Source organism: Condylostylus longicornis, unplaced genomic scaffold (assembly GCF_029603195.1).
Source record: "Condylostylus longicornis isolate FDR11 unplaced genomic scaffold, ASM2960319v2 ptg000037l, whole genome shotgun sequence".
Taxonomy (NCBI): Eukaryota; Metazoa; Arthropoda; class Insecta; order Diptera; family Dolichopodidae; genus Condylostylus; species Condylostylus longicornis.
Genome location: NW_026578006.1, coordinates 1,102,224 through 1,127,096, shown reverse-complemented (window position 1 = coordinate 1,127,096; position 24,873 = coordinate 1,102,224). Strand labels below are relative to the sequence as shown.

Here is a 24,873-nt window from a genome sequence, read left to right as displayed (position 1 = left end):
TTGTTAACAATTGTTTTTTAATTTACTTTTATATTGTTATTTTTATTATTTATTGCATTTTTAGATTATATATGTTGTATATATAAATTTTATTTGAATATATGTACAACAGATAAATAGTTTATTATATGCAATCTTACAAGTTAATTAATTAAAAATAGAACATGCGTATTAATTATTTGGTTTCTCTTAATTTTTAAGTATTAATAACTATTTGTTAAAATTTATCCCATATGTAGATGGTACATTCTCTATTTTAAATGTATGCTAAAAACAAATTAATCTTCGCCTTAAGGCAAGATTCTCACCTATTTTTGAATTGTCTAACATTATACTTGGGTGTAGGTTATTCCTTACATTTTTTCACAATACCTAAAACTTATCAAAAATGTCAGTTAATTTAAATATATAAGTTAATTTCACTGTAATTCAATTACTTTTAATAAAATTTAATATTATAGAATAATTTGTTATTCTATATTCATAATCAGTATGCTACTGTTGTTTTTTTTTTTTTTTAAATTTTACATAGGTATAAATATTTTGCGAATTTGTAACTATACATTTTTTTTTGTTTTCGTTTTATTTTATTATAATATTATTATAATTTCAAAATTTAAAGCTAAAATTAATTTAAAAAATTTTTATGAGATACAAAATTATCGAGTTGCAGCATAATTAATTCAAAAACTTTTATACATATTATGTATATAAAATACAAAATTATCGTTTTATTTATTTAATTACTAATATTATATTATGTAATTTATAAATTTTATATCCTTTTCTCTTAAAAATTGTTATAAAATAATAAAATTATATTAATAAAAATACTCGTTATATAAGTAGTTGATGCTAAAAAATCTTGACAATAAAAGGAATTACTGTAGGTACGTATATATGTATATATATATTATACAGAAGAGATACGTTACATTATAGATAATAGCAATTATAAAAGCAAAAAATTTGTCTTCAATTTTTTGGAAAGAAATGAATCTTTCCAATGCGGGAAAGAAAAAAATTGAATGTAGTTCTGAGTATATATTTTTATAATTTATTTATCTAAAAATTTTCAAATTGAGAAACTTAAATTTAAAAATATTCAATAATTTCAATTAAATGTCCTTTGTTTTTTTTTTGTTTTTATATTAAAGAACTTTCCTTTAAACCATTTTATATTTTGAATGGAGAAACTGCAGTATAATTTTTACAGCCGTTTAGGATTTTAGTATTACATATTTTATATGTTATGTAATATTATGTACATTACATAAACTGTTGAAATAAAAGCACCATAATGGGTTACTTTTTGCATTGGATAAAAATGTTTGAAGGTCATAAAGACATTTAAAAAGTATTTACTATATATGTATGTATATTTTATTAACATTTTGAAGTATTCAATTTCAACAATATTGCAGAGCTCTAAAAACTTTTTATATAATATGTACATATGTATGTATGTTTGTATACTATTTTTCATAATTTTCTTAGATGCATCACTAAAGTTGAAGCGATATCTTTTTTTATCAAAATTTTCGCAATTTTAAGAATAAAATTAATTTATAACTTTAAATTTTTTTAAAGAAAACCTCAATAAATATTTTCGAATAGTATCTCATCACCTTAAGTGATGCGTCTAAAATATATGGGTGTACTTTTAAGTGCTTTACATAGTTTTGTATATTCTCGAAAAAAGTATTGTTTTAGGTAGATGGTAGAGGCGCAACAAAAGCAACTGATAAACATTTAATAAGTTTTCGTGTTCAGGATAAGATAATAAATAATTCAATTTATATTTTTGCACAGAAATATAATATATTATTTTTTTTTGCGTAATTATTTTTGTTATATTGTAGTTTAATGAAATAGCAAAATTTAGTTTTAAACTAAAATATAAAAAATAAAATGATAAAGAAAATTTACATCAAACATAATAAAACCATTCAAGTTGTTGAATGACTTGAAATACATATGTATGTATGTATATATTAATATTTTTATTAATTGACCTTAATTTTAATTTGTCATTACATCATTTCAGTGTAAGAGCCCTAGTTATTTTACAACATTTATTATAACTAAGTACAAATGTATGCCTCGATGCGTATATGTATATATGTATGTACGCAATATCTGTATTTTAAAAACTTAATATTTCGATAATCATTTAAAATGTAAAATCTGAATATTACTTTACAATTTAAATGTAAATAATTCTGTGTTTGCAAAACTAAGAATGGTTTAAATTAAAATGAATAGTTCTAAATTTATTCGGATCTTGATATACATAATTTTATGTTCCGTCCAATATACTTTTATTCTTATTCTATTTAAAATTTTATTATTTTACCTACATAATGTAATATTTTAAAGCTTCCTTTAAGAACACAGCTTTCTTAAATTATTTGTATTAATATTATTGCATTTTGATAACTTAAACTTCAAGGTATTTGTCTTTTTGAACTGAAATGTATGTACATACATATATGTTTGTACCTTATAGTCATCGTCTGGTATATGTATATATATCTGACTAAACTCAATTATATAAATTTAGCAGAAATGAAGGCTTATATAATATAGAAATACCAAAGCTAATGAACTGAGTATTATTACAATAAGGACGGTAATTAATCAATAATTTTTAGAGTATTTTTGAAATTTTTTTTTACATATATATGGCTGCATATGTACATACATATATACATATGTACCTACATGTGTTATTTCAGGAACTATTTCACTTTTAAATTTCTTTACGATTTTACTTTATCTATAGCGCAAGTATAACAGGTAAATATTATATTATTATGGGGTACATATTGATGCAATCAAATATTAAAGATTAGAATAATTGCCATAAAATTTTGGAATTGAATTAAAGAAGCTCGTCTATTTGTGCAAGCTAAAATTACTCGAATTTTGAAAAATATATTATGTATAGCAGATGTATTAATACTTTGTGTTAAGTAATTTTTATTTCTAAGTTCTTAAATTTATTTTATTTATGTAAGCATGTTAAAGTTAATCCTTTCCAAAAATAAATTTTGTATAATTTATTTTGAAAACCATAATATTATTATGATAGTTACTATTTCTTTGTATTCAGAATTATTATATTGACTAGAAAAATTTATATACCTATACAATATAAAAATTTTTCATTACATTTTATTTATCATTTGATTATCCTTGTAAAAAAGATTCACGAATTAGTGTAAAAAATTGAGTAACAGAGTGCTTCTTTATGGGTCTATGATTTTGATCTCTTTTTTTTTAAAATCCCATAAAAAATTTCCATAATATTTTTTTTTAATTTTTATTTTATTGTCTGCATCATTTTCTGTAATGAAATGGCAATCTTGCCCTCTTTCAATTTTTCTCTTCATTAATTTTTCTTGTGTTCATGTATGTGTGTGTAATAATATATTGAACTAATTTTGAATATTTATTGAATATCGGAGTAATTAAAATGCATATTAAACTTATATAAACAGAGTAAACACTTTTCAAATTTCGCGTTCGAACATACTCTTGTGAGAATCACATATTATTGTATGATTGGCTATTTTGGCACGTTTGAAAAACTTAACTTTAACAAATTAAAGAAATGGAGGTGGTTGTTGTAATTTTTAAAGTCTTGTTCAGATACGTTTTTTATATTTTGGTGTAGTTCATTGTGCCTCTACCATTATAATAGTAAAGTTGTTATTTTATTGTTTTTACAATTATTTATGATGGTAATTTCTTATCATTGAACCATAGTTTTTCTATTAACTTTAATTCAATTTTAATTCATACATTTTTAATTAGCAATCACCATTTATAATAATTAAAAAAAAAAAAAACTAAACAACAAATATGTTAAACTCTTTAATACATGTTAAAAATTAATGCAAAAAAAATATGAAAAGGTGAATCAAAAATTAATTTAGGTTAGTAGGATGAGTAGGTTTGTTCCCGTTTCAATTCATTATCTAAATCGGCTAATTGTTGTAAAAAACCATCATTTGGGCGTATATCTCGACGCATACGAACTGTTCTTATTGCTTCAACTGCAGTCATTTTTTTCGATATCATTAAATGTGCTAAAACACATGTTGCAGATCTGGACATTCCCACTAAACAATGAACTAATACCTTGCCTGAAATTAAAATTTATAAAATTATTTTTAAACTTATGTACATATGTATATTTCTGTATTTTATATATTTTAAGTAAAAGTGTAATAAAAAAATTTTTAAAATTTGAAGCAAAAACCATCAGAGTCAGAGTGTGTCAGAGTGTTAAAATTATTTCAGAGGCCTATCTACATATATATATACACTCATACATAATATGTAATTTTGTAACATGTATATTTACCTCCACTACTTATGGCGTTTTCTATAAATTTAGATGCAATGTAAAAATATCTCGAAATGTCAGTCGTTGGTTGATCTAACATTGGGAAGCCCATATATCTACATACAAGTGTAATAAAAATTTTTATAGTATTAAAATATAAAACTTATTTAATGTTTTATTTATTTTATATATATACCTTATATTTGGCATATCACGGTAAAAAATATGTCCTGTGTCAACTTGACCATACCTAGATCCTTCAGCTGTATTAAGTATATGTGTTATACCCATGATTCGAAGAAAAACTTTATTTCTGGCGGAATCCCTATTTTTAGAAAAATCAATAATTTTGTAAATTAAATTTTATTAGCAATTTACAACAAAAAAAAAAGTAAATATATTCTATTGTAATAAATTATGTATGTATATACTCACGCATCTCCTATATAGATTCCTGGATAGACTTCATCACAGTCAACGCCATGTATGGCACATTCAGAAGGACGTGAACCAGGCAAAGGACGACATGGTGCTACTGAATAATGTAAAATTCTTTGCAAATGATGTCCAGTAGTCTTATCTGATACTTCCATTCTAGAAGGCCTCTGTTGTACATGTATGTATGTGAATATGTATTCGAGTTGGATTTGGATAATTCAATAAAATATGTAGGTACATAAAAATAAATAGAAAACAGAAAAAAAAATATGATAAAATTAAATTTAATCTTTGTGTGTTTGTACTTATGTAATATTTATTTTTTTTATATTTTTTTTTTATTTTTTGCATAAAAAATTTATAAAAGTCTTAAATATTTTAATTTTGTTTTATTATTGTCAAAAAACAAAAAGAAAATTTTTAAAACACAAGTTTGCAGGCAAAGTTTATAATTATTTTTTGAGGATTATTAGTCTTAACTATTATATTGTATAAATATGGCTGTAGGGCGGCGTGTCAATTGATTCTGAAGCAAAATGTAAAAACAAAAATTGGAGCTATAAAGAAATTATTTTAATACTGCTTTTTCAAATCAATTTTTAAAACTACAGCAATTCAAATTTCAATATGAAAATTTCGTTTCAATTTCCAACAGTAATATACTTTATTTAAAACAAAATTAAATAAACACTTTATGATCCAGAAAATTTTTTATTATGCAATAAGTTTATAATAAAATATAAGGTAATTAGACGATTTGAGGTGTGGAATAAGTGTTCTAAATCATAATTTTATGATAAAAAGGGATTTATTGTTATAACAGTTTGAATATGTGTCTTACAGTGTTTAAGGCCGTATCTAGCTTATCAAACTTATTAAGTTGTAATTTTAGTTTTCTTAATGTACTATCAGTTTATAAATACATACATATGTATAAATACTTTCAAGAAATAGTAAACAATAACACTACAGCGGGGTTTATTTCATTCTAAATATTCGTGATTTTTCAAAAACATTAAATATTTTATTATACAATATTTAAGATTCAATTAATTACAGCCTCTTTTTAAAATTAATATATTAAACAACTCCTATACCAAATTCGATATTCAAAAGCCTTGAATATTATGTACGTATATAATATGAAAAGCGTGCTAGAAACGCGTTTCGCGATTATGAAAAGATATTTAACAAGATTACTATAGAAAAATTTTTAATTAAAATTAATTATTATTGTTACTAGCCTAAATATATCGTTAACAAAAAACAACATTATTTTTTAATCAAAATTTTTGTTTAAGACCCATAATACTCATACATTCAATATTCTGATAAAATTTATATTATTAAAATAAAATTCTGATGAAATTTAAATTAATTATTGTAAATTTAATTTAATTGAAGTATAAACGTTTAGTTTTATTTATTTATTTATTAAAATCGTAAAAGAGGGGAAAAAATGAGTTCTTTTTCAGATGCATCTAGTTTTAATTTAATTTCAATATAGAGTATGTATGTGTGCGTGCGTATGTGGTATATAGAAAACAAAGCTTCCTTTTTTTGTTTGTTTAGTTCAAGTTCAAGTTGTCCTGATTCGTATGATGTAAAACAAAAATTCTATTTAAAAAATAAGTGTGCCGAAGATAAAATATAAGTAATTGAAATTAAATTATTTTTTTTTGGTATTGCAGTAAAAAGAAGAAGTATTGTAGTTAAAATTATTTGATTATAGTACAAACGTATATATAAATATAAAATGTTAATATCGTATGTGTCCGTAATGTAAGTTTACCGTCATCTGAAAAGAAAAAATTTAAAAACATTTTAATTAATATACTGGTAATACTATTTGGTAAACATACTGTTTGCTTCTATATGAAACAATAATATAAAGGAAAAAATAATGAGTGAGTAAAAAAATACGTTTTTACTTTATTCCAATTTATGAATTTTTTACTCGCATAGCTTATACCTACATATATATAAGTATGTAGGACCAAGCAAGACCATTACAAGGGTCCTTCGGTATAAACTTCTGAGAGAGATTTTTTTTTTCTTTTAAATTTATGAATTGTAATATTGTTTTTGTTTAAGATAATGCATAAGTGTAGAACAAAATTATTATTAGATAAATTTATTGATTTGATAATCGATTCTACTTCTAAACAAAGGCATTATGTACTTGTATAAAAAAAATTATATGGCATAGATTATTTATTAGCAAATATATTTATGATTTAAGATTGATTTTATTTACTTATACAATAATATATAGTGAAACGAATGTGATTATGAATAAATTAAATGAATGTCATAATAATAAATTGAAACAAATTTTTTAATATAAAATCTCCACTTCAAAAATTTGAGTTTTCACTCACTGGAGGGAGAATTAGAAAGTGATTGTCATTCATTCGTATTTAATATAGTAATTTCCAAGTGAATGTGTTTCATGTCATAGAATTTAAATACTCATCATTAAGTCATTTTATGTTTTGAAAGGTGACTTTTTATTTGATCTTTTCAAATTCTGTCAATTTTTAAAAATAGCATTCTAATTTGAAAATGATTAAAATTATTGACTACACATTTGTATAAAATACGAAATGTGACTCATAAACGTCAATTATAATAGCATTAAACAAATTTTAACAAAATTTTTTAAAACTTTTTTCTTACGTTTAAGAGGTTTTTGGAAAATGAGGTTATAAATTTTTTATTAATATTTAAGCTTCCTAATGAGAATTTAATTTTCTAATTTGAAATAAGTATGTAAATATAATAGATACTTAAATATAAAAAATTATAAATACCTATATATATACACATGTATAATTTACAATTTACATTATGTACATATATGTGTAAGTATATTATTTAAAACAAAAATATTATCGAGATTTAGTTCCAACAAATTGTTTAATTGTTTAAATTTTTGAATAAAAATATTTGGATAACAATATACTATATATTATTTGCATATTATAATTGTGTATATTTATGTATGTATATGTCACGTTCCAGTACAATAATTTTATCAATATTGTTATCCAAGCTGGTGAATGAATCTCTGTTTTATGGCTTCGTACGCGTACAAACATATTTAAAAAGGAAAATAATTTGCGGGAATGAAAATCTATCATCTTATAGAAAATTAATAAGTCAAAAATATGAAATTAACCCATGTATGTATAATGTATTTGATAAATATCATAATTATTTTGAAAATATTGTTTGGACGTTAGTTTTTTATGGTGAAATGTCAAGCCAAACTGACTGTGATGACAAGAGTCGATGTGACATTGAGAAGCGTAATGAGCACGCAAAATTAATAATTATCAAATATTCTAAATTGTTATGCAGATACGAATAATAAATAAATTTGCAATCTCTGATTCTTATATGCATGTAAATATGGTGCATTCCTTTCTCACAAGATATGGAAAACCATGTATGTATGTATATAATAAAATCTCATATTTTAAGAAAATCTAATATAAATTAGGGAAATTATCAATATTTTTCTAAATATAAAAATAATAATTTATAGATTTATTTATCCCATAAAGATGTGCATGTGTACACATCACATGTTATCCTTAAAATATAAACAATATATAACAGGCTAATTATGGTTCTCCTACTTATGTTCGTATATATGCATGTGCGTAGGTAAATATGTAATTTTATACGAAAAATATGTAAGTATAAAACTAAATTTCAGCTATTTTTTTTTTGTTAAATAACTATACATTTATAAAATAAGTTTAAGGTACGTAGAAGGTACCTAAAAGTTTTCATTTTCATTTTCACGTAAACGAAAAGCTAAAAATATTTGCGTATATTTTTTATAATTGTATGTATGGAACGCACAACACAATATAATAATACAAAATTATATTTTTAATAAAATAAGATCTATAAAAATTTCCTACATTAATTTTTCCTGTTCTATTTTATTTTTATTGATATACATACATATAACAAATAGTTACCTACTTATTTTTATTTTTAGAAAAAAACACAAAAAAAAAAATTTTTCTTTTCCAGACATATATTCGGAAAATCTTTAAAAAGTACGTGTATATGTACGTACATACACTTCCATATGCAAACGGATATCTACATACCTAAATACGACAAATATAAAATCGCAAGGAATACTGAATGAACCCCGGATGAATATACATATATGTATACCTATATGTATATAGGTACGAATACGAATTAAATATTCGCTATGTATGCATATGTATACCGTAAATAACGTAATACCGTAAATATTTAATTCATAAGACACAATGATATTTAAAATGATTCCATTTATGATTTCATAATGTTATCATAGCCACATTATCTTTATACTTGCATGCATACAACTTTATGTAGGTGTATGAACGTATATAAATAAGGTATGTGTACGAACATACATAATGTACTTTTTATATTTATAATTTTTATCTATAATTTCTTTTTACAGTTTTGTTATTCCTATATAAACCGTTTGTTCAGATTATTTTAATTTCTTTACTCATTCTTAAAATATAGAATTATATCAAATCTAAAAATTGGGACTCATCATACCCACATACCACGCTGATTAATTAAATTAAATTAATTTTCTTTTTCAATTATTTTTTCATTATTTTAATTTTACTTGTATGTACTCGTATACTGTGCACATATTTGTTTATTTTACTTACAGTAGTCGATAAAAAGATTTGCGTTTTAAATTTTTATACCGACATATTTTAATAATAATTACTCTAATTTAGAAATTAAATAAGAAACTACAAATTAGAGTGTAGTGTATACTCCCAAATATTGTGGCATTTTTACATATGTCATGAAACGGTACTTTTTTACTACACTATTGTCTAAAATTATTGTTTATTTAAAAAATTACATACATTTCCTTAAATTTTATCCATATGTATGCATTTGTTTTATAGCAAAAGTAGGCGGCTCGTCTCAAAAGCTATTCTTTGTATATTATGGGGCAATTAGTAGCGATAAGGAAAATATTTTTAAAAATTTCCTTTTTCCTCTTTAATTATGGCGTATCTCTCACATTCCTTTTTAAAATAATATAATCGAAATGTCAATATTAAATTTTGTACTTGAAGAAATTTTTTCTCTAAATTTTATTATGCTACCTGGTCATTTTAATTTTTTTGGCAATTTTTCAAATATTTCTTATTCGTTTACGACAATTTTAATGCGCAGTAAATGTGTATTGAATGAATCATATCGGTGTATTCTGAAGAGTTCATTCCGTAACCTTGTAATTACTCTCCACAAGAAATTTGAAATGAAAATGATTTTTTTATTTTTTTTTGGAGGGATTACATAATTTTATTTTAATTGGCAATTTTCCAAATATTTTTCGTAGTCGTATATGAAATTTGAATCAATAGTAAATGGTTTACTTATATTATATTTATAGATAATTACGATCTTGATCTGTTTTTTTTATTTTAATTATATAGCGTCTTTATTATGAATACATAAATTTTTATGCGTAAGTATTTTGAACAAGTACGCCGTACAAGACGTTTGTTTATTTTTTTTCTTTTTTACACATTTAAAGTTGGTAAAAAAATTTTCTTATTCTTTTAAAGTGAAAAGATTATATTAAGAAAAACCAACAATTTTTTCTTAATTTTGTATCCAAAAAATAATTCTTTTTTAGTTTTTCACACTTAAATATCGCTTATACATTTACTGAACTTATTTGTTGAAGGAATTGTTTTAAAATTGTAAGTAGTTATGGCTTTTGGAGTCCAACCTAAACTCCTTTATTAAATGCATCAATTGAACATTAAACATTATGATTTTCTTATTTTTTTAATCCTATGTTTTATATTACTGAAAGTTACTAATAGTTATTATCGTGAATAGTCAAATCCAAGTACTTTGTTCAGGAACTCACACTTATTAGCTGATTTGCGTATAATATTATATAAAGAACATTTTAATGATATTTTGTAATAGCTGTGGTATAAGCGAAGACCTTGACAAGTTCAGTATATTGAATTTTAAATTATATTAAATCTGAAAAATTTCTATTACATAATTAAACAACAAAAAAGGAATAAAAAAAAATTGTTATGCAAATTTCACTCAAAAAGTTGTTAGTTATATAGCAATAATTTCGCAAATAAGCACAAACCTAGCCCTATTATATTCAGTTTGCCAATCAATGTTGGCTTAACTATTCGATTGCAATTGTTCGATGCAATTTAAAAATCTGTAACAATATAAGCGTTGGCTGAATTTTTATTCTCCCTCATTAGAAACAGCCCGGTTTCTCAGGAACTTGGGCTGGTTCAAATGAGGGAGAAGAAAAAGATCCGGCGGCACCACAACAAACTTTGGTGGCCTAAGTGTACCTTTCGGGGAGCCATGCAACCTGCCAACATAAACGTTGGCTGGGGAAATAAGTGAAATGATTGCCTGTGAAATGGTTTCCAAACGAATTTTTTTTAATTTTTTGAATTCCATAATTTTGAATTTCTAAAAGTAATAATAACAGACGAAAAAACTATTAACTGAAGATTTGAATATAGTTTTATTTTTTTAATAATAGTGATCCAAAATAACTGCAACAAAGCAAAAAATCAATTAAACAAAAGAATTGTTCAACATTCTTCGTAAAACATTTATGAAAAAAAATAAGCAAATTGCAAGGTCATAGCGCGCAGGTTTTATTTTCTTTCTTTTTTTTTACTATACTATATGACAATATTTAAGTAGAGAAGACAAAATCCTTTATACATGTATACCCTTGAATTTATCATTATTTACTTCCAAAAATTTTAAACCAAATAAAAACATCTTGAATTATTTTTAACCTTCAAAAATAAAAAGAAAATCTATATACTTATAAATAAATAAGTGAAAGAGAAATTAATATTTTAATTTTATATATATATACATACAATCGCATTGTATATACATAAAGACTTTCGCTAGTTTTATTTTTATAATCAATACAAAATTTAATTTAAATGAGAAATAACTAAATTTAATTTAAATATATAAAACATAAAATGTACATACATATGTATATTTTAAATACAAACGTAATGAGAAGCATTTCAGGAAAAAAATTAACTATAAATACCAACTACTTGCAACAAGTGGAAGTGAATTTCAAAGTATTCCGATGAAAAAGCGCAACATACAACATTTATAATAATTAATTTTTAAAAAGTGAATGCAAAGCGATTAGTAATTCATAAACACGAAAACACGTATACTTATAATAAATTATATGTATATCTATATCTTAAAATGCACATTATTTTTTATAATACATAAGTAATTTTGTATATATATATATATGCATATAAATACATAACACCTGTGCCCATGTAGCAATTTATTTTTTGTTTTTTTTTTTTCAAAAATTTCATTATAATTAATTTATTTAAACAAATATTTAAATTAATTTTTTCCCTATAAAATATTTTCTAAAACTTCAATTGATTATATAATTATGTATCAATGTATATAATTAAAATATATACTAATTACACAAATACTTTTACATAAAAATATAAATATTATAAATATTTTAGCTTTTAGCTGTTTAAGTATGGGAGGAGGAAAAAGTGATGGAATATATGGTTCAGAGCGAACAAACTCTGACATCGATATTGTAAAACAATACAGTGTATTGTTACACAATTGAGCAATTATAAGCTGAATGGTATACTAATATTGTAAAGCAGAAATTTTCTTAAAATTATTAATTACTGCATTTTGTATTACATATTCTCTATAAATACCTGAAATAGTTTTGCTGACTCTAAAATTACAACAATAAGATATAAATATATAATTCAGCAATCATAACTTATAAGCTGAATTTTGTATTAGTATCGTATTTAGAGCAATTTTGAAGTTAGAACTTGTTTTAAAAATGAATGCAAATAAAATTCATGATTAAATTTTCATAATTACGTTCCAAAAAGCTTAAATGAATCATTAATTTTGAAATAGAAAAAAAAAAACAATAAAATTTAAGACAATAAATTTATTTAATTGTTTTGTAAAAACTTAAATTGAACCCATTTAATTTCTGGTTATATTAAACTTATTTTTGGATTTTAGTCAATAAATTGACTGAAATTTTTTTCTAATTTTTTTTTTCGTAAATAAAATAATAAAAAAACATTGAAATGAAATCGAAATAAAATGAAAAATTTTCATTAACATTATATATGAAAAAATCAGGTGAGAATCTTTATAAAAATAGATTGAAAAAAAAAATACACCACCACCCTCATCTCCTGAATTATTCCATATTTTCAGTGGTACAATAAAAAAAAAAACAAAAATAAGAGAAAAAATTTTATAGAGAATTTTCGAAATAACTAATGACACATTCATTTTCTATATAAAAAAAAAATAAAAGAATGAAATTGAATTTATTTTTTATATGAAGACAAAAAATTCTATATTATATATGTATATAATTGCTTAGGAATTCAAGCGTGAATCAAAATAAAATATTTAATTTTTAAATATTTTATTTTGATTGAATTAAAAATTAAATGTATGCAATGTACATACATGTATATAAAACGATTGTCCAAACTAAATTTGAATTCAAAGCTTCCCATTACTTCTAACCGAAAGAAATACAAAATAATATTTTGGAAAACCCATAATTTCAAAAACTGCAGTTATAAAGCATTAAAACATAATTCAGCTTATGAATAGTAATTGCTGAATTATGTAGAAATATAGTATTATTCCATTTTTAAAATAACGGACCTACAGTGGAATGAAATGAGCTACCATTTGGAAAACAAGTTCTTACATTTTGATTTTAATTTGTTATAATACGAGTACATATACTAAATCATACATATATGAATTTGAAAGATATTGAGAAATAAAAATTTTTTAAATTGAAATTTTTTTGTTACTTTGGATGGTATACATAATGTATATATACATATTTATATGCATACTATAATCTCTATTAAATGTGCAATTTTAAATATAGATGTATAATAATTTAATATTAATGCGCGATTGATGTTTCTAAGCTTTCTATTTTTTTTTTGTTGTAATTTTTAATGATGATGAGAGAAAAAAACCCAAATTGTCTTACCACATAAACTCTTTCAGAACTATAGCGGGGCATACTGTAATACGAAGAGGAAGAACTTCTACCGCCATTTTTGTCACGATAACTAGCATAGTTACCATAATTTCCATTTATTGCTGAATTATAAGATGGTGCTGAAACCTAAATAGTGAAGAATAAAAGTGTTGTTTTAAGTATATTTTTTGCTTTTTGGTTACTTTTCTATTTTGTTTTTATATTTTCAGATTTATATCAAAAATAGTATATAAAATTAAAAATGAATTGAATTTTTTTTTTTGCTTCTTTTGATGATTTATGAATTTATTGTTTTGCCAAATTTTGGCATTATTTTATATTTCCTTTTAAGTACATATTATATTAAAATTAGAACGACAAAAATATAATCAAACAAATTATTTTAAAATATGTAATTTATATTCTAAATAACAAGAGAGTGAAAAAAAATTGGTTATACAATGAGAGAAGTCTTATACATATTAATATTATGTATAAAAGAAAATTTTCTAAAATTATTAAAAAATTTTTTTGAAAGGTATTATTATTTAAAATTTAAGTGATATAATTTTACTTCTCATTCTATATGTAGAAAAGAGAGTAAAATGGGTTTTCTTTTAAACAAATTGACCACACCACATAATAAGCACTATCAAATTTAATCCGAAATTCGAACGAATCTATGTTTAACATTTTATTTCGTTAAATTGGGGTTCCCTATTCAATCGAGCGCTTTTCTCATCACTTAAAATAATATAGAACTAATAAAACTTTAAATTATCTTTATTTTATTTAATTTTACTACTTGATGAGCAATCGGTATTGGTTTTTTAGGTATATATGAACTATATTGTATCAGAAAACTCAAAAGAAATACTTAACAAATACTTATATTTAGCTACAGAACAACATACAAAATTTCTTAGATAACACAATCAAACACATATACAATGCATATAAAGATATATAAAATATAACAGATATAATTTATATATACAGTCTCTGCCAATAAAATGTTAACACTTAAATTTTTAATTTTACGGCTTACTATATATTCAATTTAGATTAAAAAAAAAAGTTGAAAATTTATTAATAACACTATTATAACCTAGTTCTTGAAGAGTTTCTATAAAAGAAACTTAGTAAATGAGGTTCTTACACCTTGTCAGCTTGTAATTCGTTGTATAATGTAATACTGAATATCAAAAAATTTTACAATTTTTAATTTTGAAAATTTTTTTGAAATAATTGCTTGTAAATAAACTCTTAAATTGCAATACACATAGTTTGTTAGCTTTCTTTTGTGAATGACTGTACTATACGATATTATTTTTATAAAATGGATTGATTTTCAAACACGTTATACAATCAATAAATAAAATAATTATAACTAGACTTTTATACTTTCTTTTTCCATTTTATATTTATAAAAGAAAAAAAAATAAACTATTATAATTTTATAAATATTATAAATCATGTTTTAATTTGCATACATTCGTATGTACATAAATTATATATTATTTACGTCTATTCTTTTGTAAAATATATACTTATTGAGGTGTTCAAAAGCAAAATGGTACAACGCATAAATTGCCAATTTCGAAAAATTTAATTTCGTAAAGCTTATCGTATTAAATATCGTATAAAAGATAATTTCGTTCAAAAGCTTATTTCGTCCAAACTGAAATTGATAAAAAAAGTGTTGTCAAAAAAAGTTTTGTTTTTTAATTGCTTTTGTATAATTGGAAGCATACTTTTGTATAAAAGTAGAATTTATAAAAAATTATCAAAGTATAACAACATTTGTTGTATAAAATTTCAATAAAGTTGGAAAAGTATTGTTTAAGTATGTAATCATAATTACATTTAATAATCACATATATTTGTTAAAGACTTATATATTTATATGGTTCTATTAAATATGAATATTCTGTACATATAAATTTGAGCTCATATAAAATACAAAAGTTAAATATAATTCTGAAATATTAAAATGCATTTATTTCAAAATTCCATTTTTGGCGTTACAACATTTTTTTTTGCTTTTGAGGGCCTTAAATTTGTTTTAGCCGCATATTATATTTTAATTTTATATTTTTATAATATAATATGCTTACATATATAATATGCATTTGTGTAATATGTAAGTGTATGATATTATATATTATTATTGTAATTGTGTGGTATAGTGGGTTGTTTTCAAGTTCGCCATAATAATATTATTTTAAAATTTTTTTTAGTATAAGCATATTATTCCCATATAAACAGATTGTTTTAAAACAATCGATTTTCAGACAACAATTTTTTTTAATAAATTCTGAATTACAGAAACATTTTAATTTTTTCCCAATCAAATGATGATGATGATGTTGATCTAAATTTTATATATATTTTATTATGTTTGAATAAGATTAATTATTTTTATTATTTTTTCTCTTTGTTCTCAATGTCATATAATATACAATTTTTAATCGTTTACAATATTATTAATAGTGTTATATAAATAATAAAGTACATATGTTACAGCAGTGTGCCAACATAAAATTCTTTATGAATTACCGTTAATTTATCAATACACAAATATATGCAAATACATATACTTCTTTAATGTAAATTGCTCTCTTTTTGAATTTTCTTCAAGGCTAAAACCATGAATTATTTTTAATAAATCTTTATGATTTTTTTTCAATATATATACATTCAAATAAACACATACACATAATATAAAGATTTTTTTTTTGTCCATTTAAATTTTTTTTCAAGAGTTTTGAAAAAAAAAAAATTAAAAAAGAAACAAAACAATTAAGTACTTAATCAAAATTTTTGATTAAAAATTACTATACCAATATAATTTGCCAATTGTATATGTGGTAGTGCTACAAAAAGAGTCCTTTCCGAATTGTTGTCCATAATTAATCATCACCATAACAAAATAACTTAAAAAATCTTTTATAATTATTTATAATATTCTTGAATTATAATTTTATCGAAAAGAAAGGCATCATTTAAGTGTTAAAATTTATTTGAAGTTCGCTTATATAAAAAAAATAATATAACACTTAATTATAAGCTTTATACGTCAATAAGAAATAGTTATTATAAATTTTTAAGTGTTGTGCAACAATGGATACTGACGTCACTAAATTATATCATATTTTTTCATGCGTACTTGCATGAAATATTAAAGTGTTTACAATCATATTAAATGATTCAACATTATTCTTATCGTATTTGCTAACACTGTTAACTATAATATAATATAGTTAAAAAAATCAAATAAATATTTATTTTCTTAATTTAAATAATATTAAAATATAATAGATATATGTATATATGCATGTACAAGTAGTTGACTTTAATTATATTAAATATTTTTTTAAGTACACGTAATATGAGCTCAACTATATATATACACTTACATCTACGTACATATGTATATAAATACCCTTATGCTTACTAAAATTTTAAGTACTTCCTCTTATGTTAATAGGTAAATATTTTATTAGAAAATAATTGTTTATTTGTAGAATTTAGACTCTCTAAAATCAAATATCATTTCTAACCTCGTTTTCATATAATATAATATAATATGGTACCTTTTCCATATTTAGTACCCATATACTTTGGACGGAATATTTTCATAAAGTTACAAAACAATCTCTAATTATTAATTATTTAAGATTCTTACGTGAGTAATCATTTTAATAAGAATTTTTTTTTTATTTCAAACAATAAATTAAAATCTTATTTATATGCATACAAGGTATACGTAGTACCAATTTACAAACTGAGATTTGTTCTCATTTAATTTATAATACGAGATATTAATATAAGAATAACTAATATTGTTAAAATATATGTACATACAAACATTCAACAATTTCTCAGAAAGTATTTATAAACAAGAATTTCCTGATCGCTCTTCTATATATAAAATCATAATATAGGAAACATAAAATATTTATTAATAAATTCTTTCTATCAAAAATCTAGATAGCTTAATGTATATGCATAACGAAAATATCTTATAATATTTATCTATATTCTTAACGATATTTATTGATGTTTTAATAATTTTCACCAAACAAAACTGTAGCAACAAAAAAAAAAAAATTATAGAAATAGAAAACAAAAATTACTTAAGTATATGTATATAGTAGGGTAATTATTTTCAAAATTTTGCCTTGCCTTTCATCATTATTATTCTTTGAAGGATTTTTAAAAACTCTATATATGAATATGTATATTATATAAATGTGCATATAATAAACGGAATGGGATAATTTTCAACAAAAATATTACAAATACAAAAAGGAAGGTATTGTATTTGCATTAAATTTCATATATTCGCATCCCTCCAATGGTATTTCTTCTCTCTATGTTATAGAGACAAAGACAAAGAAACTATTTTTAGCGGTATTTTTGGAAAACTCAGTTGGAAAGTTGAAAAAAATTTGGCGTAAAGAATATTTGCAGTACATTATTTTTCTCAATAATTCATTTTCCGAGTTAAAGCTCAGTTAACGGGGCTGACAGCTGTGATAGAAGCCTCAGTTTTAAGGCTTCCAAATCATAATTAACAATGCGTGTTTCTGACTCAAGAATTAAGCTAAATATATAAATAAAATTCCAAAAAGTAAAAAATTAGTCGAGATTGACTTTAAAGCTCTGTAATTACAAATCGCTTCCTTACAAAAGTTTTATCTAGTTATGAGGTCTATATAATGGTATATATGGCACATAATATACGGAACAGTATATATAATTACTATAGATGTAATTAATTCATCAACTTTCGGTCCCGGATTGATTAGAATTGATTTAGACAAGTTATGATCCTTTATATTCAACAAAATAGTACCGAATTTAAAATCTTTGTGAAAACCAAATATGTTATACAGAAGGAAGACCTTTGCAAAAATTTATATATACTCGTATATAATGAAATTTTTAAATAAAAATCATTTTAGAAAATATGCAAATGCACACGGTTATATGCTTCACATCAGATTTTTTTTTCTATTATTTGTTTGGATTCAGTTTTAGTACTGTTTTATAAAAGAAATAAGTACATTGTTTAAATAAATTCTATCTGTTATATAAATAGTCTACAATAATTGTTGGAAAAAAAAAATAATAAGAATAAAAATATTGAAAGAGAGTCTTAGTTTTTAAAAACTAAACATATATAAAATTTTAGTACAATTATATAAAAAAAACTTAAGAATATTAAGAAAACTATTAAAAAAAATTAACGATAGAACAATAAATAAATACTTGATTGTATTAAGCAATTTAAGCTTTCTATTATGTATTACATAATACATACTAATATATATAGTATATATAGGTGTGTTGTTACACAAATAGGTATTATACTATTATGTAAGTATATAAAACCTACAGATTTTTCTTTTCCAGTTAAATATGTGTATGTTTATTTTTTATTATAAATTGATTGAAAAAATTAATTTATTATATTAAATAAATAATGGGGAAATTAAAATGTTTACAAGATTACTCAGAGAATTTTCAAAATCATTAAGCTGTATAATATAAAGTGTGTGTACTATTGTATCATTTCGGGAGGTTTTCATCTGTAATATACGTGTTATATTTCTAGAAGAATTAAAAATACATAAATTAAAATATTGTTGTCGTTTAAAGTATTATAACAATTGACCATTGTTATACATTTATTTAATTGGAAAATAATTTATCTTATATACATATCTTTCTAATATCAAATATACATCACAATTAATTAAGTAGGCACATATATAACACACATATGTATATATTTAATTGAAATTATATTTAATTGTTTCAGTCCATATGAAGGGTTTTACAACTATTTGTTTTTTTTATTTTTATCAGTGAAAAATCATTAATTTAGCAATAAAGTGGAACTAAATTACATTTTGTAGGTTAGGTTTAAATTCCTATATATAATATAATTATATATATATGTATATACAATAAGTTTTTTTTTATGTAGGTAGCTATATAAATAATTAATAGCTAAATGATAAGTTATTCCTAGAAGTAAAATTTCGTCTTGTGTAAACAACAAAAATGTATTTTTGTCTTTGAAATAAAGATTATTTTTAGTTTTTATTGTTTAAATCACTCTAATAAAAAATTATATAGAGTACATTTTTAAATATAAACTATTATACACCTATAATAATAATAATAGTGAAAATTACACTAGTATATATTGTGTAAATTTCTTTATACTAACTAAAATTCCATAAATTTTCTTATAAACAAAAATTTTTAATCTAGGTCAAGTACAAATTTTCTTTTCTATTTTTTATCATGTACTAAAATAAAAAACAAGAAAAAAACAAAAATTTTGTTGTTTAAATAAAATTGAATTATTTACTTTAACCTACAAACAGTTTAAAAAATTTTTTCTTCGATTATATATACATGTGTAAATATAAGCTCTAATTATACATATACACAATGCACATTCAAATGTTATTATACAAGTACATAAATTAACTTGATAATATATATTATGTACATAATGACATTAGTCATTAGTATAACAGTATACTATATGTACATAATATAAATAAGTAATTTTCCGATCATTTGTTTCAACTTAGTACCTACTTATATATTATTTGTAGGTACTTCTATTATATATATGTATATATCTATCTGACATTGTTTTATTTCAACACGTTTAGTACATAAAATGTTTTTAGTATGTACATATGTAGATTTATTATGTACGTATGTACATGGGTATATGTACGTTTTATTGATCATTGTTTTGTTTCTTTTATGTTTCTTTTTAAAAAAAAATACTCTTAAATAAATTTTTGTTTAGGTACTTAACTTTTTAATATGCTTGTGTCAAATAAAATAAGAAAAAAAAAACTCGCGGGAATCTATTTTGTTTTTTATTTTTTTTTTTTGGGTTTTTGTCAAACTGACTTTATTTTCCATTAACTATTTATAGACAACTAGTCTTCATATAGTGTTGTTATATTAATGAACATTATATGATAGTGTTATGACAGTGATTGATTGAAATTTTACAAATTGCTGCTTACTGTTACTTCTACGTCAACTTTTTTTTTTGGAATAATATACAGAAATTGTATTAAGAACGAGTTTTAACTTATAATTACTTAATAAGAATATACTATTCATATTATGTGCGCTTAATGACTGTAAAAGGGAATATCATTCGAACTTAAAATATGCGCTCAAGACTAATGTTGTATAACGTCGGATGACATCAAAATTAAAGTTACAGGAAATTGAAATACAATTTAGTTTTTAGGGTGTAATTGCTGAATTGTAAACACTACAGAATATTATTGCATTTTTGAAGTCATTGATATTTTCACATAATATACATATTTTGCTTTTTATTTTAAAAAAAGAAAAAAATTATTTTGTTATAAATTTTCATTTGATTCGTATATAATTTCTTCGTATAATATTTTTTTCTCTATATAAAAGAAAATTGTAGAGGAAGTATCAAACATTTCAGATATCTCAACAAGTTTTAAGTTAAATTGCATTTTATCAATAAATATATTTTTATTCATAGAATGAAAGTATACTTTTAATATTAAATATTGAATTTTCAATGACCTTTTCCATAGGTATATGGAACGAATAAGAATTGTCTTCAAAATGTATAGAGAAAGAAAAGAAATTTATTGAATGGCTTCTGCATTGTGCTTATTTTTATTACGCTATTATGATTTTTTTGGCGGTCACCACAATATAGTTGCTTTTGTATTCGAAATTAAAGTTGACATTTTAAACAAAATTAAATTGGTAATTTTTTTTTTTTAAATTGGAAATATTAACGTTGCTTTTTCAAATAGATTAATATTTAAAGGGCATATAGGATTGCAAAAAATTTATGTGATTATTTTATAAACAAAGTTAATATTAAAAGAAATATTAGTGTAATATACTTAGTGAAATTATTAAAAAGAATTTAAACAAAATATTTAATTATTACATAGAAAATATTATCTTATACTATTATTTGGTTGAACTGTATCATTGCTGTTGAATATGCGTGCTTATATTCTAACAATTGCGGCTAACAAACAGTTCAAACGAAAAATATTTTAGCTATAGATGTGTACTTACGTTATGTATTAGAATCTTACGTATTATAATAATTTTTTAGAAAATAATTGGGTTTCGGATTACACAATTTCGTTACCTGCAGTATAAACTATACTATTATATCCAGAAAATATTATTCTATCGCGAATAAATTTCCATTTAAGTATATCATATTATCAACTATATACATATATGTATATAAACAATTAATCTGAAGAAGAGTTATATATATTGTTAGTCTATAACTAGATAGAAGATAATTAAATTAATTAAATAAATATTAATTTTATATATATTACAGAAGTTTATTGTATATTTTTTTAGGTTTCTGTAGCGTTAAATTAACAAAATTTAGAGTAGACAATCAAGGGTATATAAGATGGTATATGCACGTGGGTAGATAGACAACTTTTAAATTTTCACTTGAATGTGATATCATATATTACTTATAGGTATTAAAATAATAAAAATATTTTAAATTAGTACAATGTAATTATTAGAATATTGAAAATGAAATAAAAAAATTGTTATATATTATAAAAATAAGTAAACACATACCGCATATCTCCACGACATTTTTGTATAATAAATATTTTCTTTTTTGTTGTTGTTTTTATCTAAAAATTATTTTATTCGATTGCTTTTTGAGAAGAAACCAGCAGAAAGGATTTTCACATAAAATTTTGAGTATTTTGTAATAAGTTCTTAAATAAATAGTTTATATTGATTTTGTTTTTATTTACAACTATTATTTTTTTTTTCTTTAAAATTTTTTAATTAAATTATATTAATATATCTACTTATTTTATTAACTTTATTTATTTAAAATAAAAAAATAAAACATGAAAATTGTCACTCGCACTTTTCTTATACAAAATGAACTATTTTTTTGTTTGTTTTTTTTTTTTCTTTATAAAGTCAGGCAAAATTTATTATCCTTTTTATATATTTATATAATATATATGTATAGGTATGCGTGTAAATACTCTAAAAAAAACGAAAAATGAAAAAAGAAAAATTAATCCTTCAGAGAGAGAGAAAAGAAAAAAGAATAAAAAAATTAAACAATTTCATAAAAAAAAAAAAACAAAAAATTTGAAAAAAAAAAATAAAAAAAAATTACATATCCCTTTTGAAAAATCTGTAAATATAAAATGTACTAAAAATTCTGTCTACAAAAATACATACATACATACATACACATGTATAACAAACATTTCCTTTTTTCTTAATAGGCGCATATACTTAATTGTATCCTATGACATAAGTGCATGACATGTGACACACTCGTATAAATATATGTATGTATGTAAAAATATGTGCATGCATGTAAATATACATATTTTATGACATTTAGTTTGTTTCTTTTTTTTTTATAATTTACAATATTTCCATTACAGTGAGCGACAAAAATATTCTCAATAACTAATTATACAAAAAATTTGTATATTCCTTTAAAAATACTAAATATCAAAGTTATAAATTTATATTTGGTATACAATTATTTCCCATATATGTATGCACTATTGTCTAAATAAAATTTTCCTTTTTCCTCATTTCATTTTTCTCAGTTTTTTCTTTTTTCTATCATAAATTCTTTAATTTTAAAACACAAAAGGTCTTCTTTAATTCCTTATAACCTATTACATTTAAATTATTTTTTATTTTACATAAACTTCCATATATGTATGTAAGTGAATTCTAACAACAATATATTGTTCTCAAAAAAAAAAAAAACATTATAATCTTGTTTAATACAAAATACATTTACATATTTATAAAATTAAACGTAGATTTTAACTTTTGACGCTCACTGTGTTTTTATATAAGTGTAATATAATATGTATAATAATATCATAAGCTTTTAGAACATTTTCATTTTGTCTTATTATTAAATATTCTTAATACATAATATAATATGGATATATACATATGTATATGCATATACAAATGAACCTACAATTATTTTATTTATTCATAAATTGAGAATGGAAATCATATAAATTTACATCACATTTTATAATATTGTAAATGTATACCATATTAGTTTTTGTTTACTACCTTATTATAATTCTCGATATCAAAATGAATCCAAATCTAGATATATATACATATATATTTAAAATTATATATTTTAGTTTTTATACTAACTTTTTTTCTATTTTTAGACTTTGATTTTTTTTATTTTGTTTGTTTTTTTTCTTATTTAACCATATAGATTTTTTTTCCACATTTATTCCAAAAAAAAAAACTTTCGTAGTAATATCTAAATTTGGCTAAACTATATAAATGAATATCACCGATTGTTTTAAAGATATTTAATATCTGTTTGTATATATGAAAAAAAAGAAAAATAAATTAATTTCTTTTTTTTTTTTGTTGAATATCCAGAAACACCAACCAAAATAAAAAACAAAAACACAGAGATTGATAATTACAATAATTGGAAAAAATCCATAAAATTGCTAATGTTTCATTAAACGGAAAAATAACGGTATTATGTTGATTACTTCAAGCTTATACACGCTTTTTAATTTTTCCGCACCCTTCGATTGCCAATTAACTACTGATTTTTATAATGAAAAATCGCGCAAAATAGCTTTTACGAAAAATAATTTTTTTTTTCAATATTTTTCACAAAGGCTTTTCCAATTTTGCAAAAAAAAAAAATAAAAGAAAAAAACTAAATAAGGAAAACTATTATACAGAATGAAAATTCTACATCAGAAGCTTGAAAGAACTACGTAATTGGAAAAAATGTTGTCGTTTAAATTAAATTGGAGTTTTGATTTAACTTTTACTTGGCTAAAATTTTTTTTATTCTACTTCGCTCTTTGGAGAGCATAGTACT

At 21.9% G+C, this 24,873-nt stretch overlaps 1 protein-coding gene across 2 annotated transcripts; it reads right to left on the bottom strand.

Annotated features, from left to right (window-relative positions):
- Positions 1–220: 220 nt before the first annotated feature.
- On the bottom strand, positions 221–24,618 carry LOC129608914 (dual specificity phosphatase 29). 2 transcript variants are annotated; one of them, XM_055520706.1, is made up of 7 exons: positions 24,461–24,618; positions 22,581–23,009; positions 13,920–14,057; positions 4,790–4,959; positions 4,551–4,679; positions 4,373–4,470; positions 221–4,151 (listed from the first exon to the last, which is right to left on the bottom strand). In XM_055520706.1, the coding sequence occupies exons 2-7, from the start codon at positions 22,596–22,598 to the stop codon at positions 3,943–3,945; spliced, it is 762 nt and encodes a 253-aa protein (XP_055376681.1). In that variant the 5' UTR covers positions 22,599–23,009; positions 24,461–24,618; the 3' UTR covers positions 221–3,942. The 2 variants fall into 2 exon arrangements, with proteins under 2 accessions (XP_055376681.1, XP_055376683.1); XM_055520708.1 differs by lacking the exons at positions 13,920–14,057; positions 24,461–24,618 and having other exon boundaries at positions 22,581–22,981.
- Positions 24,619–24,873: the final 255 nt, after the last annotated feature.

Bases quoted from the DNA above. Each gene is read 5' to 3' on its own strand.
- LOC129608914 (XM_055520706.1), bottom strand. The intron at 4,680-4,789 runs GTGAGTATATAC...TTCTAAAAATAG, and splicing joins GGAATCTATATAGGAGATGC to GGATTCCGCCAGAAATAAAG. The intron at 4,152-4,372 runs GTAAATATACAT...TTTTAATTTCAG, and splicing joins AAACGCCATAAGTAGTGGAG to GCAAGGTATTAGTTCATTGT.